Here is a 20790-nt window from a genome sequence, read left to right as displayed (position 1 = left end):
GCGACAACTAATTTTAGCGATTTTTTCTGGGCAAGATTTAGCGACTATTAAATTTAGCAAAAAGGGGGGGAACCAGAAATTAAAAAAAATATAAAAAAAAAAAAAAAAATTTTAATTATTTTAACACAAAAAAACGCAAAAAAAAAAAAAAAAAAAAAAAAAAAAAAAAAAATAAATAAATTTTTTATCGCTTCGACGAAAGAACTTTCTAAGCATAAATTTAACGATTTTCCGAAAATTAAAAAAAAAAACAGTTTTAATATATAGCTAAGATGGAAACTTATGTTCAGTAATAGAACAAAGTCACTTAAAATTGAACGAACATTATCATTGTAAAAACGAACAAAGTAAATTGCAAATGTTAGAAACTGAAAGTGGTTCCTCTTGTCAGGGAAATCTGTCATTTTCTCCACGATGCCGGCGATCTCCTCTCTCTCAACCCTTCTAATTGTTGCCCTTCCTTCTGATGTTGTCACATAGTTGAACAGGGCCACTATATTTAATTTTGTATTCCTCTGGCGGGCGGGGGTAATAATTTAACGCGTATTAAATTTGACCGAGACAAATTTTAGCGAGTACTAAATTTAGCGATTTTGGCCCAACTCGCTAAAATCAAAATAATAGCCACTAACAATAGTAACCTTAATTGGTATATTAGAGCACTGAAACTGTTAACAAGCGTTTTTGGATGCGAATGGCTAGGATACAACTTGAAACTTCATGTTTAACTTTTCAAGTTGTTTCCGCGCGTCTGCAAAAAAATCAATATTAATAGCCGTGGTTTTTCTTCCTTCCGCAATTTTAGGTTATAGCTTCCTTTAAATGTTTTTCGTGTGTAAAGTTGCCTACCACTAGTTTAACAATAGTTTAGACCAAAAATTGGCGAAATCTCCGTGATGTAGCTCCTTTAATGTACTTATTATCAGTCTAGACACACTCGCACTGATCTCCTTACTAAACACATTTTATTACCCTGAAAAACCTGTCTACCATGAAAAAGAGCATTCTGATTGGTTCCTAGACTAGACCGCATTTTGCAATGTCGAACGCTAAGATGGAGCGCTCACAGTTAGTTTCGCCGATTTCTGATTTCAAATATCGTATAAAAAAAACAAGAACAACAAATTAGTAACTTGAAAGAATAAGGTACCCGACTTGTAGTTGAATAACATCAGTGAACTTCAGCATAGAAACTACAGAAAACGATCAATCATCAAGTTTAAAAAATGCAAAGCTTTGATTGACTACAAGAAGATTTTGATTTGTAGTATTACTTGAAGAAAATATAAATTAATAAAACAATCCAAACCTGTTCTCCAGTATTTCCACGTGGACCGCGCCTTCCTGGAAGGCCAGGTAACCCCTAAAAGAAATTTCGAAAATTTTGATGTAATAATGACTTTAAAATCTTATTTTGCTAGAACATTCAGATTATAAATACTTAACGATGCGAATATAAAACCCATATTTACCCTTGGTCCGCTATCGCCTTTATCTCCAACTGTTCCAAGAGGGCCTGGTGGACCCTAAGAAAAACATATAAAGAAAAAAATATAAATATATGTATAAATCCATAAACTAAATCAATCAATAACAGAAAATTGTCATCTGCATGTTCCAGTATGTATACGGAGGAGTTGGTAGGCCGTGTGGGCGGTCCATTAATTAGCTTCACAGCTTTTTGGCAAAACTTTGTTCAAGCAGGTAAAGTTTCTAAATTTTATTAACCAATCATAGAAATGCATTAAGTGCCTGAGTGTGTTTTTGCTTTCTTTTTTTTAGTTACAGCTGGCCGAAGGCAGTCAACTTTTTGTAGTTAGGTCCATGATAACCAACACCCCCGTCCCCTGTCCCCCGTCCTCCCGTATACTTTAGGTGGTGATTGGGATAGTGGTACAAACCACCACCTCCAATAGGCGATTGCATGTCCACACAAATTGGATCTGTGAGGTGTAAGGTAGATGTTTTTTTTTATGTCCATATAAGTTACCAAGTGAATTAAAGGTTCAAGAACAATGTATGAAAAAAAGAAAAATCTCGGTGTTACAATTCACAAGGCTCAACATATCCATCTCGTTGCAACAAAGTAATCCAAAAACAACGGAGAATAAAGGAATGGTTATGATAGTTTGTTGCTGTACTTACAGGTCTTCCATCAGTTCCGGGTATTCCAGCCAATCCGTCACGTCCTGACAATCCCTACAAATTAAAGTTGAGCGGGATGAACAGATTATATTGAAAAAAATATAACTGAGCACCCAGATATACAAATGAACATCGACAAATCGTTAGGGCAACCTCACAAACTGTCACAAAGTAAACCAAAGTAGACAACCTAAGCAGACAAAAAACATTTTGATTTAACAACCATCTGTCCATGATTTTTGCCATACAGTTGAACCCCTATTAAGCGGCCACCCTCGGGGGTCCCCTCGGGGAAATGGAGGTTGGCCGCTTAATAGAGGTTGGCCGCTTATAGGGGTTTGTCAGAAATTAGCATTATGTCTTTTTAAAAGGTTACATTATTTCAATACAAAATAAGGTGGAAAGGAATAACGGAATTACAGGAAGACGACAATAAACCTGTGTTTGAATGATTCTATTGGCCGTCACGGTCTGAGCTTGTTGGAAATTAATTTAAATATCGTATATGACATTCTTATTGGCCGCTAAATAGAGGTAAAAACAACAGAAGAACGCTCATCGGGACGGAAGAAAGGTGGCCGCGGCCGCTTAATAGGGGTGGCCGCTTAAAAGGGGTTATATTTGCAGCCAACAACAGCCAACAAAACTATGTCATCTTGTACAATAAGCTAAGGGCTTTTTACTCAGTGCAAAATAGTTTCGCTGCGCTTGAATAAAACGATGATTATTAAAGGGAGAGGATCGTCATTTAAGAGGATATCAAAACAAGGATCAAGGTTGAGATAATAAAAATTGTAAAACTTGTAAATGCAGTGCTGAAAGCTGTATTAAATAGTCAGAGGTTTCTGGGAAACTTTTCATCAGCGTCAATGTTAGATTTCCAGCAAACAAACGCTTGTGGTCGTGCCAATTTTCTTTTCTAGTGTAGACGCCATCCAAAAACAAACATTAAACGGATGCTATTGTGGCAAAGTAAACTAACAGAGGACTATATGGCTTCATGGAAATCGTCAGAAACTTAGAATTTAAAGTTACTGTTGATTCAACGATGTGCAAAGGCCTTGTGATGGAAAATCAGCCACGTTTCCTCTCTGTCCTTGGTTTTTTTTTCGCAAATCATTTTTTTTTTAATTATTTTGGGTACTCTCGTACTATTGGTGTTATAGTACTGTGTTGTCCTGATGGAAAATCAGCCACGTTTCCTCTCTGTCCTTGGGTTTTTTTGCAAATCATTTTTTTTTTAATTATTTTGGGTACTCTCGTACTATTGGTGTTATAGTACTGTGTTGTCCTGATGGAAAATCAGCCATGTTTCCTCTCTGTCCTTGGGTTTTTTTGCAAATCATTTTTTTAAATTATTTTGGGTACTCTCGTACTATTGGTGTTATAGTGCTGTGTTGTCCTGATGATGATGATTTATCGGTACTTGTTATCGCTAATTATTATATATTAACTTACCGGTCTTCCTGGTAAACCTGGTGTTCCTGGTTTACCTCCTACGCCAGGCGAACCCTGCAAAAAAGCATTGAAAGTATTACAAGGTTATTTTTTGTGACGAACTTCTTTTTTCTTTTCTTATGAAAATTGTCGATGCTGCGTTTGCTGTACATCAGATACCCCTGGTCAGCTTACCTTGACTCCAGCAAGACCTGGTTGTCCTGGCAAACCGACATTACCAGGCGGTCCCTAACAAAACATAAAAAAGTAGATTAAAAAAACAAGAACAAAAAATCAAGCTTCGATACTCATACTGATCCAATCTTTAAAGAACTAGGTTTATTAAATTTCAGTGACATCCTCTTGCTTCACTTAGGTCAGTTCATGTATTCTTACAAGGCCTCACCCTTACCACAAATATTTGGTAACAAATGCTTCAAAGCAACAAATCTCACACCTACAATACTAGAAACTCTCACACCTTACATCTACCTTACTGTCGTCTACCTTACTGAGTTTTGCCAAGGACTCAAATTTTATAACTCCCTAGACAACAAAATCGCCAACGCTTATTCAATCAGCATTCAACCCGTATTCCAAGACAACCCCTATACGGCCAATACACACTTATCCAGATAATACAATTGAGCAACTTACAGGTGGACCCTGAGATCCAGGTCGACCAGGTGTTCCTGTTGCACCTCTGTTACCCTGGGAAGAAGAAAAAATCTTTTAAGTGACCACTCTTCGTATCATGGCAGCTTTTCATAACCAAAACAAATACAGCAACAAATAGTAGATGAGAATAACATTTTCTTCAATGTAGCCTTGTAAACACTAAAGTTGCTATAAACAAATAAAATAACATGATTACTAGTAAAATATTATTTGTTTATTTTACATGCATGGTCAGGGAAGTTGTGTTTTGCACTTCTGGAAATCTAATTTTTACGAGAAAGAGAATTCACTTTAACAACAACATGGTTAAAGTTGTTAAGTGAGAACCTGGTAGTAGAAGCCAGTCAATAGACAGTCTGAGGACCGTACTCAAGATGCGATAAAGAAAATAGCGTGTCTGATGAAAATGATGGAAACGTTTTATGTGATTTTGCTTGCGTGACATAAACATTATTGGCGTTAACTTTGGCAAATCCTAATTTTCACAGCTACTCGTTTGGAAAACGCAAATTTAACTCTGACTTGAAAATTTCTTCTCGTAAGGTTCCACACAATTCACTTACATGAAAAGTGTGTCGTTTTTAATTATCTAACTTTGCTTAGTGGAGTACAGAAAACGCACGAAGCTAACACCTTTGTACTCCACAAGACCGGTTTTACAGGTTCCATGTAGTCCCCTTTCTTCCCATTTGACCGCACGGAAGATTTAAACACGGTGGAAAGTCAGGATGTTGGGAAAAGAAACCGCTGCATAATAAAACTCTTATAAGACAATCTCGTATTAGTCATTTGAGTGTGTAGTAAGGCTGTACATATTTTTATTCGTCATCTGTATTTTGAGTCGCCCTACGGACTTGCCAATTGCAAGATACTGCGATACTACACTCTAAAATGCATAATAGACATGTCTGTTTCATATGAAAATTAGGCTTAAAAGTTGACGTAAAAAACTTTTACAATGAAACCAAATGTTTTCAACAACAGTCATTTTTAACTTGGAAATTTGGTGAGGAGGGGCAATTTCACTCCTTCCCTCCTTCGATTCCTGTTAATGTTTATAAGATATTTGTTTTACTTACAACAGCTCCAGGTGAGCCAGGCGAGCCTTTTTCTCCACCCAGTCCCACAGTTCCCTGCAAATTAACAATACAATTGTCTGTTAGCTTTTTGACTCAATAACGACAAATTGAGAACAAGAATTAACACCAGTTTGCGAGAGTTCAAGCTTTCATTCTTGTTTAGCGACTAATTCTCATTTGCTCTTATGTAACTTAAACCTTTCCAAATTTTTCACGGGCCTTGATAAGAGTTTTTGTTCGACTGAAAGGCAAACGTGCCAACTATAGCATTACTTATTCCCCTTAACTTGTATGCCATTGCACTGATAATAGTTCAGGAAAACTCTTGTTGAGACTTAAGTCTCTTTTCTACAGTGGAATGTCCTTCTTGCTTATCGTTATGCTATCATTGTTTTTACAGTCTTTTGCATTACTGTATTATGCACAGTAACGCGTGCAACAACACCCAAAAAAGACTGCACACATTATGTACTGACAGTCATTTTTCATACCCGGAGTCACAAGTGAATAACACCCAAAGTTAGCATGTATACTAGTCAAGAACAAATGCCACTTACAACATAAATGCATACCCAAATATTCTATAAAACTATGCTTAAAAATTTTAACTCTCACTCTTAGTGGTAAATCAATACAATAGCCCATAGATGCAGGTTTTCTTTAAGAGTGTGCCCGTGAGAGAACAGGGCAGAACCAGGTAAGAGGGAAAGCAACAAAAGAGCATAACCAGATAATCTTAAAACCTAAAAATTTATTAAGAAAGTAGATAATTAAAAAAATAAAGAAAGGGGTACAAAAAAACATATTCCGCGTAGGCGCGAAAACAAAACCTTCTTCTGAAGGTGAAAAGGAAATCAAAAGCTGCAAACAAGGAAAAAATGGCGAATACCTGAGCCTGCGGTTTCTAGCGGTACTCTTCACTGCATCACGCGTCCTCCTGACACCCGCGATCTCTTTTCCTCTCGGTGCTCTGTGCGTGTGTGAATGAGATATTTTATTTCAGACTTTTCCTCCGCTAGTTACGTGTTTACCGTTGATGCTAACAAACTCTAGGGTGCTTACCATTTGTTGGAGAGAACCGGTTGGAATTGAAAGGCTTTTTCTATAGAAATAACATGGTGTTAATTGCTATCCTTTATTTCTTTCCGAAGGATGGGAGACTAAACTGGGAAACCTTACAAATGGTAGAAAATTTCTGACGTTCCGTCAATTTCCGAAGAGATTTTCCAAAAAAAAGCTGTTCCATTTACTTTCACCGAAACAAGTTCTTGATTTTTTGTTCAACGGTCGGCATGCACGGCAACAATCAAAATAATTTTAATTTCAATGACGTAATGGCGGTATAAAACTGCTCCGACGTCTCGGCAATACTGCCTTTTTTGGGGTGGCACCCTGAAGAAGGCAGTATTGCCGCGTCGGAGCATTCCCCATTGTCATTTTGGAAATAAAAATATTTTACATAAAAACGCTAAAGTTAAAAAATAAAATTCAACGTCTCCCAGTTACTTTCCAGACATTTGTATTTTTTATGTTCTCTTCCCCTCCCCTGGCGGAAATAATGATTATACCCGATAAATTAATTTTTTGACAATTCCCCTACCCCCGGGGCATAAATGGGAAAAAATGAATAATAGCAAAATTAGAATAACGTTTACCACGGGATAAATCACTATACGGTGAATAGCGAGGTAGGTTTTGTAATCGTAGCAGGTGGTCTTTCTTGCGCAAGTGCTTTAGTTGGGGGAGCGTCTGTGCTGAACTGAACAAAGTATCACGTACGAATGCCTTTAGCGACGCAGTCTATATGGCGCAGCAAATATATACATATATCTTAGGTGTGAATGTAGAGAGAGAAAAAAAAAAAATAAAACGGGTTTCCCTCGCGTTGACCTCGAAGAAGACAGAAGACTACCTGTGCTGGTTGAAACATTAGCTAATAAGTTTGCCTCTTGCGTAGTCTATCTTGCTAATTGTTTATTTGCGGGGTTTGCTCCTCTTCACTTGGTCGTGGGAAATGCGGTCCTGCATGTGGGCATTCAGGAGGAAATTTGTCCCCATAAAACCTTCTAAAACTATATCGTCGGATGGACAGATGGAGAACTTTGTGGGATCCCATGGGACGATTACATTTGAAAGAAGGAATAGATGTAAAGGTCAGGCTGAAACTACGATTCTCCTCCCCCCCTCCCAAAAAAAAAAAAAAAAAATAAAATACTTTTTAACCTGATATAAGATGGAAAAAACGCTCTGATTATTTATGTTTCAGTCCGCAGGCGATTACTGATCATGTATTTTTCATCAACTATATCAAAATTCAATGAGAGTTATTATACAAGCATACTTATAGGCTAGATCAAGCCCCGGTTGTTCAGAGGGTAGGCATCCGCTATTATTCACAAAAAAATTTGCAGAGGAAAAGAAATGAAACGCGTGTGGATAGCTGTGTATAGCTGTGTTAAGCTATGTATAGGTGTGTATAGCTGTGTAGGGCTCGCTTTCCCCTCTATAGTCCCTATCATCACTTTATATATACTACTTGCCCCAGTGAACGCCCGTACCGCTGACTGAAACGGCAGGCTCAAAGGTAGAAATAAAATGGCGGCTGTTTATTTTCCAGTTAATTTATTTCCAACTGCTGAGGGTGTCCTTCCGTAACTTTGAAGCTCTTGTGACTTTATTGACAACCTGTTTACCTTTCACGAGATAACACGATGTATTGGCTAGTTCATCCGCCTCAAGACTTCTGAGATCGCGGATCGGTGAGCGACTGAGAACAAATCCTTCAAAAGAAAGCATCTGTGTGTCGATAAGTGGCATGTATGTAGTATTATTTCTTGTTTCTTAACTTTGATGTGCCTATTGATTGAGCGAGCTTTTGAAGAAATCTTCGCTGCTATTTTTACATTTGCTATCACTTCCGATTCGCTCTAACGTCAATTCCTTCCTTTCTTCCCATTTTTTTTTTCTTAGATTTGTTGATTAGCTACTTGTGGCAATCTCTGATTTTGTGAATAGCAAGAAATCGTTAAGTCACTTGTTTAGTTCCTCATACTAATAATATTGAAGTCCCCAACATTTTGTGGCATTTTTGTGAAGTTTAGAGATTGATTTCACCCATGTAAGAATAATGTATATAAGTTGTTGCTCATGGGAGATATTGGGCACTAGTTAAAGGCTATCCAACAGTACGAAATGTGTACCTTCAAAGACGTTTGAGGAGAAGAAATCAAATCAGACGGTTGAAGTGAATTATTGTACTTAAAGCCTAATAACCACAGAATATAGTGCAGTGACTTTTATTTTCAGAAGTCTTTTTTTCTTGTGGAACTGGTCAATCAAAGTCAGCTAATTAAATATGCATAAATTAGTGAAAAATGGCCATTTTTGCAAAAGGTGCCATAACTTGAAGGGAATAAAATATTTTAAGCTGATGTTTTGTCACAGTAAATAGCTCACCATACCCAGCATTTATGCTAAGTTTGGGCGAAATCGGTGATATGAGCTGTATCACCTGTTGCCTGGTCCTCTTATGGACACACTCTTAATCTTAAAGCCCTCCTGCTTCACACACTTGGATTCAAACGTTATTTCACATGACGTTTGAATGAGCCACAAACACTACAAATATTACTTACCAAGTCCCCAGCTTCTCCTTTTGAACCCAAGTCACCTTGTTCTCCTTTTAGACCCTGTTAAAAAATTACTTTTAATTACCAATTTAACAATTTACTCTCAATGAACATGGCATTGCCCGGCTGCTTCTTAACCACCCCACTATCTATCCAGTTGCACTTACCTTTTGCCCTGCTCCTCAAAGTCTTAATGAAACCACAGTTAAACTAAGGCAATTAACAGTACTTCAAAGCGCTTCGTCATTCATTTATTCCACCTTATATTTCCACATTCTTGTTTTCTTAAATATATATCTGACTGGATTTTTAAAAAAATGCCCGCAGACCTTTCCGGCTGCATTGGACCTCCTGGTCAAAACTTGAGGGGGATACGTGTCAAGGCTTATGCCCAGACGTGGACCAGGGACAGGGCTATTAGCTGGTGGCTGGCTGGCGGCTAGCTTTGAAAAGCAAGGGGGAGGGGTGGGATTAGATTTGGTACACTGAGTGTTTTACTTTACGCTTCTTGTATGTTCCAGTATTGATCGCTGTCTGTTGGCTAAGCTGCTTTGTTCAGTGGGATGAGAGCCTTTGGAGGAGGAGAGGTCCAGCTGTGCTCATCAAGTTGCAATCGGCCGGACATGGGGGTGCCCTGGGGAAGTGTGCCCAGCCAACCAGGTCAGAGCTCTTTGCAGGTACAGTATGTTTATGCAAATCCAGTCAGATGTATATTAGATATACTAGAAATAGCTGACACTAGGTTGCCCCCGAAGTTTCGACGATGTTTATCGGTTTTTCTTTGCTGTTCATCCTTTTCTACAATTCAGACATTTGATTGGAAATTAATTTTCTATTTTGGATAATTATTAATTATGATACGGTAAATCATTTAATTACAAGAACGCAACAGCATCTTGACATCATTTTGTTATGTTTTGGTGTGGTGGGGGATCTCAGCTAGACTCAAGCTAGACTTTAGAAAAAGTCCGCCGTCTTTATTAATTTAACACGCCGGGACGGTCGACCTATCGCGACTTGCGTGGCACGTTTTCACGACTACGTCGCTTTGAATGGGCCGCTTTGCGGGCTCGAATCGAACTCACTTCACTGTGGTAAAGTCTTGATCTCAGCGGGGATAAACTTTAGAAACAGCAAAACGTTTTAAAATTACCATTTGAGTCGGCCCAATTGTTTTATAAATATATGGGCTGAGAGCCCGAGCATGAAGAATGACATGAGAATGATCAATCTTTAGAAAGAAAAGGATGTCGAAAGAATTTCTTACCTCTGTCAAAGCAAACGCCTGCCGCGAGTTTAAATAATCACAATGCATCTCGAGATCTCTTTTGAATTTCTTTTCTTGTTGCCGCATATCATCTTGTAAAATTAAAATTTCGTCCGGAAGTGGACCGATCAAGACTTTTGTGAAGTTTTCTCCATTCAAGTAGTTTGTGCCTGGTTAATCACGGTCAGTTGGACAAAGGCTTTCTTATCGTAAATCACGCTTCATGACATCGATCAACGTTTAAAAGGAAAGGATAACTAGATAACGAAAGAATTTCTCACCTTTGACAATGAAAACGCTTGACTTTCTAAAAATCGCTCGCTTCTGGTTTCCAGTTTCGCCTGCCGCGAGTCTTAAACAATTATCTCGAGATCTTTTTTTTAAATTTCTTGTAAATCTCGTCCGGAGATAGACTGATCAAGGCTTTTCTCCGTTCAAGTAGTTTGCGCTTGGTAAACCGCGGTTTTGGACTAAGGCATGTTATATGGCTTGATATGTTCGTACGTGTTCCTAGACATATTTCTTCTTCGGCCACTCAGATGTAAAAAATGTGGATTTTCTTACTTCTCTGCGAGTTACTTAATTAATTATCGTGAAGTCTTTTCAACAATTGCATTGCTTTCGGCTTTTAGACATTGTGAAATGAATAGGCCTCGAATAAAACCTCAAATTATCTTTTTCAAAATTCTGCCCAACTAATCAACCTTTACAAGCGTCGTTTGTCTGCTTGTTGTCATCCGTGCACGTGCTCATGCTTGGGCTGTCATCATTACCCAATCATCGTTTACTTGCGTCATCATTGACCAATCACCGTATGTAGGCATTTTACAACTCCCGATACCTACTTGCGGGCTTTCAGCTTGTCGGCATTTTACAACTCCCGAGACTATTTGCGGGCAAAAATTGATCAAATCGAGATTTTTCCCAGTATATACTATATATATATACTTTATATTCGCGCGGATTACAATGATGCCTCCTCGGGTTTTGGCCTCTGGGCCAAAACCCTGCGGGGGAAAATATGCTCATTCGTAGAGGTGCAAAGTCAACCTAGGACACTATTCTTTATCAAAGTATACAAAGCAGAATGTGTTAATTTTCTCTCTACTCCTCCTTGGGATTGGAATGCAGCCTGTTGTGACCTTTATCAGAATATAATTAGCCATTGTCACTTGATACTCAGGGTGGTTCATGTAATTTGTCCAGTACTGTTCCACACAATCAGCTCTTACTGTTGTTTTCTTTGATATGGATATGTATTTCCGACTCTCAAAATCACAACAAAGATTCAGAATTAGATAGATGCAACACTTTAAGAAATGCAACCATACCTTTTCACCTGAATTTCCTGGTAATCCAGCAGGCCCTTGTGGCCCAGTTGGTCCCTAGAATGCACATAAAATTAATTTAACCATGTGACAAGTTAATGGGATACCTCATACTCCAAAAAGCAACAAAAAAAGTACATGTTGATGGTGTTATAATAACTTATCATTAAAGATGCAACAAAACAAAATGTAATTTAGCACTTGCATTTTAGTCACATTAGGATGAGCTATGTACATTGCTCAGTTAAGGATATGGGAAGTGTACAAAGACCTTAAACTTTTATCAGAATCTTTGCCATCTTGACTGCAATTGTGACAGACGTCAAAACACATAGCTTCTTAACAGCATGGCCCATACAGTGAGGAACTTGCACTTCAGTTAAAGAAGTGCATCGTGCCAATGCGAACTTAGTAAAACTGTCACTGAATGGGGCTTTGTCACTGATTTTACCAAATTTTTGATCAGCCAAAATTTATATTTGTGTCATAGGAAACCTAAAAATAATGGTCCATTTTTATTAAAAATTGCTATAGTAGAAAACTGAAACTGTAAACAAACGTCTTTGGCTGCGGATGGCTCGGATAAAAATGGATTGCAATTAGAAAAGTTAAGGCTTAATTTTTCAAATGGTTTCCGCACGTCTTCAAAAAATTGGTATTTATAGCCATAGCTTGATTTCTTTCTGCAAGTTAAGGGTATATCCTCCTTTAGATGTTCAAAGATAATGTTTTTCATGAGTTACGTTGCATACTACTTATTTCAGAGCAGTTAAGACCTAAAATCTACTAAATCCTCATGACATAGCCCCTTTAATGTCGAGTGACAGCCATCCAGCTCAGTAGCCTGAGTTCTGACTCCTGTTCTAGTCATTTAAACTGCTGAGAGAGTAGACAAGACTAATTGTTGTATGCTTGTTAAAGGCTCACAGGTCACTTGGGTTATTTTACATGTGTGGTTCACTGGTATATCCTTATTAATTTGCTACAAACCATTGCTCCAGGAACTCCGGCACTTCCAGGGGCTCCAGTGGCTCCACGACTTCCCTGCAATAAAATAATTACAATTAAATACTGCTAAGGAAAAAAGTCTCCGAATCAATACACTTTGACTTACTGAAAGAATATTGAAGCCTAATGTGTCTTCTACAAAAAAATGGAAAAACCAAAAAAAAAAGTAAAAAAAATGTAGGCAAAAAATAGTAGCTAAGTTGTTAGCTTCTTTTAATGTTAAAATTCTTATAATAAAGTCAATACTCAAAGACTAGACTTCTATTAATAGTCTTATTATTGAAATTTTCGTTGCATAATTTTATGTCATTTCGTTGATATCGTAAGAACAATTCGCTTGTGACCGTCGCTAGACTCAACTGTAAAAATATGACCACTATAAGCTACATACATGTAACAGATCAATCCAGATACAGTACAGTCAAATCTTTCTAAGATGGACACGGTCTTGACCGGCTTCAACTGCATGACCATCTTATAGAGAGTTTAGTTACAGTAAAATGACTGAAAAATGGCACGGATGGGACCAACAGCAGGTGTCCGTCTTACAGAGGTGTCCATTAAAAGAGAGTTGACTGTATAACCACATAACACATGGCAACAACAAAACAATAGTGGAATTAGATTATGCATCTTCTAGGCTAACAATTGGTAAATAATTACAGTGAAACCTCGATTTAACGAACAGCCAAGGGACTGGGGAAATTTGTTCGTTATATCGAGGGTTCGTTATATCGAAAACCTCGATATAACGAATTTGCGGAAAAACAACCAAAATGTTCGTTATATCGAGGTATAGTTAATAATTGTTTTTAACGCTGTGACGTCGCACTACCCAGTATTTAATGCTCTGAACTGTTTGAACGCCTGTCAAAAATTACATTTGTGCTAGCCTGCGAAGGTTGCGGGACGCCAATGAGAGGCGGCTGCATTCGCAGGCTACATTTGTGCTTTAACGTTGAATTTACCGTTGGTATGGGCATATGTCGTTGAAGTTGTTTTCCTGTTAGGATTAAAGTATTTTCATCCTTGTTGAGTCTGTTTTACATTCATGTTTTGTCGCGTGGTAACTAAAATTCGTTATTTCGAGGTACATTTTACGTTTGGGCTCCCGGATTGTGTTCGTTAAAACGAGGATTTCGTTATATCGAGGTTCGTTATATCGAGGTACTGCTCCATACATTTTACTGTACATTTGGCCGGGCTGAAGAAAATCGTTTGTTATACCGAGGTCTTCGTTATATAGAGGTTCGTTAAAATAAATAAATAAATAAATCAACTTTGTTTTACGAGGGTTGCACATAACAGTCTTTCGACTGACAAACCTGTGGCCCTCGGATTCCCGATCGAATTGGAATTTAGAGGTGTTGATTTTTTGTGGAGGGAGGAAAACCGGAGAACCCGGAGAAAAACCCTCGGAGCAAGGACGAGAACCAACAACAAACTCAACCCACATATGACGCCGGGTCCGGGAATCGAACCCGGGCCACATTGGTGGGAGGCGAGCGCTCTCACCACTGCGCCATCCCTGCTCCCCTCGTTAAATCGAGGTTCCACTGTATAATGGATAGACTGTAAATTAACAAACATCAACAAGTAACCAAAACAAGCTTACCGTTGCTCCACGTTCTCCACGTTTTCCTGCACGTCCTGCTGTTCCATCGCGTCCCTATCACAAAAAATAAAACTGTCAACACATTGCCCTGTAACCTGTTTACGAAATTCAGTTCCAAAAGAAACGTTTTGGGAGTAACATTAATGTCTTTTGTAATTTTCCCTTTCATTTATACTTTGTATCAGATCTTTCTAACTTTGCAGGAGTATTTTGCTTTATCTTGTTTGCATAACAGTTATTCCTGTAACAAGTTCCCAGTCCCATTTAGTTCTATTGATCGGTCAATCAAGCGCAACAGAATTCAGTACAAATCCTGCTGACCACCTCATGACATAAGGGGATAGACTGACGTCATCGCCTAAATATGGTAGATTGAAGACTGTACTCGGCACAATGGTCTATCTCTAACAAATTTACAGTGAAGTCAACAGCAATGCAGTGGCATGCTCACCTTAGGTCCTGGTAAGCCTGGTTCGCCTAGTGATCCTGGAGCACCATCATTACCCTAAATTGGAGACAAAGGGCGTTACATCATAAAGAAATGTGTCATGCAATATTTAACTTTTTCCACTCAAGTTTGCGTCTAAACGTTTGCCAAACAAAACCTTGCAAACAACAATCGGCCCTGGAAGAATGGCAATGAACATGCTGCTATGATTGACTCACCGGCTCGCCATCTTTACCAACTTCTCCAGGATTTCCTTGGTTACCTTTTGCGCCCTAAAAAACAGTAGCATGATGTTGACTTGTGTGTTCATATCATACCTTGGTTCTACATGGTTTATAATGGTGTTTAAGCTGTTTCAAGTGAAATTTGGGACACGAACAAACTAGAACTGGTTATAACTATGTTCTCTAGCCATGACTCATCAAGCTTGACTTAAGTTTCTCTGGGAATGATTGAAGCAACTACGAGTAGACTACGTCTGCCTCTAAATACAGTGGAACCCCGATATAACCTCGATATAAGATATTCCCGATATAACGATGAATATGTTATGTCCCGGCAATAGTAAAATGTATGGGACGGAACCCCGATATAACGATTCCTCGATATAACGATATAATTTTACTGCCCCCTTGGCATATCGTTATATCGGGGTTCCACTGTAAGATGCTATCCATCTTAACCATAAAATAATCTTTAAAAAAAAACAATAGCATGTTGTTGACTTGTGTGTTTTATATCATACCTTGGTGGTACAAGGTTAATAATGGTGTTTAAGATGTTTTAACTAGAACTGGTTATAAGTATGCACTCTAGCCATGACTCATCAAGCTTGACTTCAGTTTCTCTGGTAATGATTGAAGCAACGACGAGTATAATACTTCTGCCTCTAAATAAGATGCTATCCATCTTGAACATTGTCAGATAGCGTCAATAATTCAATTGTACCCAATAACGCTCCAAGGAGAATAAAGACATCATCCTTGCCAAAGAAACTGACCCCAATATAACGTGAATCTCATTATAATGTGAATCCCTCTTACCCCCGAACAAAAAACTTACACTAAACATGTGAACATAAGAGCAAAGGAATTTGTAACTAGTGTCTGTGTTTTTGAAATACCTCATGATATAAGGAGATAGACTGGCGTCATCGCCTAAATATGGTTGAGTGAAGACTGTACTCGTCAGAATCGTCTGTCTCTAACAGATTTACAGTGAAGTCAACAAATAAATAAATTTAAAAAAAAAAGAGCAAAGGAACTTACTGTGTCACCCTTGGATCCAGTAAATCCTTGCAGACCAGGTAAACCTGGCAGTCCCTTGAAGAAAACGAATAAGTATGTCAGTACTATTTTAAATGTTTTCTTCCTTTCCATTAGCTTACAACAACTACAAACACTTAACTAAAAATATTGTTCTCGTGTAGAGTATCCAACCCATTTGGATTCAAAACTGTACCCCCCAAAAAAATCACCGATTTTTTTTAAAAAATGGTACTTTTTATAATTACCTAATTGAAAGTTCTTATACAAAAATTTATAATATACATAGGACTACTGCTTTTAACCAATTCCTTCTTTTATTGGAATATAACTGTAACTCCTCTTTTTAGCCCTCCTTCTAATCAGCCCCCTTTCCCAGTAATAACCCACCCTCTCTTCCCATTTCCTTTACGAACAAAAACAACAAATTGTATTACCATTGCATTTCTGCCATACCAATTGAAGACAAATTTGGGGGAACATTACCGGTACCTGTATTCACTTCACTGATCAAAGTACAAACTGTACAAAATAATGAGTGGAAAACTAGTAACCTCCTGGCAATTTGCCAAATTTAACGTTTCAAGAGTACAGATTCAGATACTTTAGATACTTTTGTACAGTATTGTGGTTTCCAGTATTCAGGATACAGTGGTTTTTTCCAGGTGTGGAAAAACAGTTCTGTTATAATAACTTTGCACCAGTAAATTTATAAATAAAAAAGTTACACATGTTGTCTTACCGGTCCCCCCTCAGGTCCAGGACCACCAGGGGATCCTGGGGCTCCCCTGTCTCCCTGCAAGAAAAAAATGTTAAAAGGTGCTTAAAACTGCAATACAATACAATACATGTTTAAAAGACATCTATTTTTAAATGTGATCAAACAATGTTATGGTTAAAAACTGTTAGAGCTTATCCTGGTTTAACAGTATGAAGCAGCTAGGAGTATTGCTACTCTGCCTGAACGGGCTGCTAGTCCACTGAAGGGTGATCACCCCCCCCCCCCCCCGTATTTTCTCAGTTACCCTAACAGTTGGCCAGTATCAATTATTTTACACCCTTGGGTGAAGAAAGGCACTGTGAGAAGGAAGTGCCTTCTCCAAGAACACAGCGCAGTGAACACACCCTGCACTGGAACCTCCTGCTTCAATCTTGAGTATGGTAACCATTAGGCCGCAGTGCCACTCACAAACTGTGGTTGAGCTACATAGGAAATTTGTCATTTCATTTGCAAATAGTATCTCTTTCCTTACTTCCCCCCTTTTTACACGTTTTCAGCAATTTCCTAAATTTTAATGTAAGACTATTTGAGAGTTGCACTCTTATTCATTGGCAGTCGCCACAAAATAGCCAAGAAAAGTTTGTTTGTTCAGTTCAAGTCAGAAACTAAATTCTATGGATTGTAATGACCACATCATGCATTCTTTTTGTGTTATGGCAAACAAGTATGAGCAAAACTAACCGCTAATCCATCAACTCCAGGTATTCCATTCTCTCCTTCACGGCCAATGGGACCCTACAAAATAACAACAGCTACCAGGTCAAAATGACAATTAAACACAGGACAGTCCATAAGTTAATCTTTGAAGAAAACAACAATTACAAAACTATGTTAATGTGACGTGGTGATACCTTAACTGTGTAACAAAAATGTGTGTAAAAGTGTGAGAAAGATGAAAGCGAACTACGTTATTAGAATCATTTGGTCACAAGTGTGTGTAAAAGACGTCTGAAGAATGAACAGGACACTTCCATCCATCAGACCAAGAAAAATGATTCAAAAGTTAGACCAGTCCATAATTGAGTTGCCTGGCTTAAAAGAGCTATGTCAGGGCTGGGGCATCTTGAAAAAATTGGCCGATGTTTTCAAGTTTGTTGTTTAATTTGTAACCCAGCCTTCCTCAGCCATCATTCCTGTTTATTTTTGGTTTATTATTGCTTCTTTGATATTTTTCTACCCTAGAAAACTATTATTTTGAGATTTCCTTCAAACTGAAAGAACTTGAACATCAGAAAAATGACCTAAAATATTGTGACATAGCTCCTTTAAGGCCCAGGGGGGGGGAGGGGGGTACTCCGGCTTGTAAATGACGGGGATGATCGAAGGATTTTTTTGGGTTTGAAATTTTCGATTCCGGGATTTTTTTGGGTGACTTGATTAATATAGGGGATTTTTTGGGGGGTATTAAAAACAGCTAAAGTGCCTTGTTGCGGCCTTGGCGTATTTAAGTTATGATAAATAAACAAACACAAGCGTTCAATTTTTAATGGTTTTCTTTGCGTTATATTATTGCCCCTCCTGGCAATTTTGGGGGTAATTTGACAAGGGATTTTTTGGGGGGGTTATTTTTGGTCTAGGGATTTTTTGGGGGTAATGTCGGAAGACATTACCCCCCCCGCCAAAAAATTTTTTTTTGGGTCCTAAGTTTTGCCTTTATTCGATCATCCCCGTCATTTACAAGCCAGAGTACCCCCCTGGGCTTTAAGGACTTATTATTTGTCTTGCAAGAATTAATACATGTATGTGGTCAAATGAACCTGTGACAACCTAGGGGAAAATGTGTCTTTCAATTAACTTGCACTTGCCAAAAGGCTCTGGGCCCGGTTGTTCAAAGCATGATTAACCTAATCCAGGATTAGCGTGAAATTTGATTTCAATTTTATATAATTTCGTTGAGGTTTTCTGTTAATATTTTCTGTCCCACAGTTTTGACATGGACCAATCTCAAACTTAACAAAATATTAGCTTTGGGAAACCCTTTAAAACAAGAGAAATTAAAACCTCGATCATCTTTTAATCCTGGGTTAGCGTTAATCGTCTTTCGAACAACCTGGCCCAGGATACTAATAAAATTTTGACAAAATGGACGCGGAAGTATTACATATAGCTAACAACACATTATACCATGTGATAACAAATTTAATATGTTTACCGGAGTTCCTGGCGGGCCTTGCTCTCCTCTGGGACCACGCTCACCCTGGATGGAAAATTAATTGGTTCATTTATTCATTGATTAATTAATAAGATACAATATCATCAACACAATCCCTATAAAATTTCTGAAGTGTCCAGACATGCATTGTACTCCGTAGATATACAGTAACTAACCTCATCATTGCGGCATTATAAAGGAGGGGTTTAATTTTGGTGGATATGTCCAGATGTAAAAACGTATACCAAAAAATTGTTGTCTATGTAGTAAATGTATACGTAGGTAGAGCATATAATATATAAATCTTCTAGAAAAAATAGAACATGATAGAAGATGTAAACTCCTTCGATTGACTCAGGTACATTTTGGAGGAAAATCCCTGGAGATGAAAGATTTTAAGAAATTTGAACAGCTGGTCAGAAAGCAAGGTCTGGAGTCAAACCATAAAATTTTGAGGACAATCTTTCAGCCAAGGACATTATTCTCTAACATACCAGCAGCAAGCAAGAAGGGGGATTATTGTGGTAAAAATGGTCTTTATCGTGGTATAAAAAGACAAATTCACAGTATAACACGTTAACTGTATAAGTGTTAAGAGTACACTGCAATTAAAAAAGGTTTACCCTTAATCCTGGTGTACCATCTTTGCCTCTAGTTCCAGGAAATCCCTAAGTGTAAGAAAAAGCATATTATCTCAGCTATTATAATATATCATGTATATCTATATTAATCTAGTTATTTGGTGTGGTTTTAACTAATTTACCAACTAACTAACTAACTTACTAACTCTGAATGAAGAAACAAGAAAATTGTTTGCTGGCGATCATCAGCACTGGTCTAACTGAAGTATAACACTGGTGGCAATGTCTTCTGGTCAAAACAACTGTGATACATGTAAAAGCGTGCTGCGAGACAGAACATGTTCTCACAAGCCAATAAAAATAAGGGGGAAAGAGCAAGTTTATGTAAAAGGAAGGAGGGAGATATCAGTTACCTAAAGCCCAGACTGAACTAGTGGCTTTGGCCGCCAGCAGTAGGTGCACCTTTCAAACAGATGGAGCTATGGTTCCCCAGGTCTTCTATGAATTTTCTATTATGCCATTAGGATTATGCAATGCTCCAAGTACATTTCAGCAACTTATGGCACTTGCTTTAACAAGCCATAGGAGAATATGCCTTCCTGATCTTGACAACAACATAATTTTGGGGCAGACTATTTAAGGTGAAAAAAGCTTTGGCAGCCATTTCAGCTTGGCTGCCAAATTCAAATCTCCCCAATAATATTCAGGATGAATAATCTACATAATCAGATAAATTACCTTAATCACTGATTACTTACTGAATTTCCCACTCTACCAGGTGAACCTGCAGCGCCTGGGTTGCCAGGTGGCCCCTTTAAATGGATAAAAAATAAGTTATTGACTATCATTATTTTATGTTATATAACACAAACTTGGAAAATGATAAATTTTCAAGTGCATAAACTTTTTACTGCAAAAAGCTAAACGTAGGTCTTCTCCAGCAAAATCTTTAACTCGGAGGAGAGAGTGGCTCATCAATGATGCTAATTCGCCTATGTCTGTAGCATGAAGCAACCAGGAATGACCTTTTTGGGGATTTTAAAATGTCTTTTAAATTATTTGATGATCAGGAGAGAAAATAGCAAACATCTGAAACATTAAGTCAACAAAGGCCAAAAGTAACCAATCTGCTGCTTTAAATAATTGCAAGTGCCTTATGTTTTACTTTACTTGCTAGTGGAAAGAAATCTCACTGACAAATATTTTTTTTACTAAACTAAAACGTTTGATATATGACACACACCGGTGGTCCCTGGGCTCCTTGATTTCCCATGTCTCCTCTGTCACCTTGTCGACCCTAAAGAGGAATCAAAGTATCCCAAGGTTATTCTCCAAGATATACAAACCATAATCTTTATTTGGTTCAAAAGTATGTAC

General features: G+C 38.0%; 1 protein-coding gene across 1 annotated transcript in view; it reads right to left on the bottom strand.

Annotated features, from left to right (window-relative positions):
• LOC144661319 (uncharacterized) overlaps nt 1–20790 on the bottom strand; it is a 73567-nt gene that overhangs the window by 18471 nt on the left and 34306 nt on the right. The window contains exons 31-50 of the mRNA XM_078522044.1: nt 20657–20710; nt 20172–20225; nt 19456–19500; nt 18833–18877; nt 17362–17415; nt 16642–16695; nt 15903–15956; nt 14853–14906; nt 14638–14691; nt 14187–14240; nt 12554–12607; nt 11567–11620; nt 8975–9028; nt 5340–5393; nt 4240–4293; nt 3778–3831; nt 3604–3657; nt 2146–2199; nt 1473–1526; nt 1310–1363 (exon numbers count right to left, since the gene is read on the bottom strand). Coding sequence (XP_078378170.1) covers nt 1310–1363; nt 1473–1526; nt 2146–2199; nt 3604–3657; nt 3778–3831; nt 4240–4293; nt 5340–5393; nt 8975–9028; nt 11567–11620; nt 12554–12607; nt 14187–14240; nt 14638–14691; nt 14853–14906; nt 15903–15956; nt 16642–16695; nt 17362–17415; nt 18833–18877; nt 19456–19500; nt 20172–20225; nt 20657–20710 — 1062 coding nt within the window. The remainder of the gene's footprint in view (nt 1–1309; nt 1364–1472; nt 1527–2145; nt 2200–3603; nt 3658–3777; nt 3832–4239; nt 4294–5339; nt 5394–8974; nt 9029–11566; nt 11621–12553; nt 12608–14186; nt 14241–14637; nt 14692–14852; nt 14907–15902; nt 15957–16641; nt 16696–17361; nt 17416–18832; nt 18878–19455; nt 19501–20171; nt 20226–20656; nt 20711–20790) is intronic.

This window comes from Oculina patagonica, chromosome 7 (genome assembly GCF_052425735.1).
Source record: "Oculina patagonica isolate OP01 chromosome 7, crgOcupat, whole genome shotgun sequence".
NCBI lineage: Eukaryota > Metazoa > Cnidaria > Anthozoa > Scleractinia > Oculinidae > Oculina > Oculina patagonica.
Note: the sequence above shows the minus strand (reverse complement) of the source record. Positions and strands in the feature narration are given on the sequence as shown.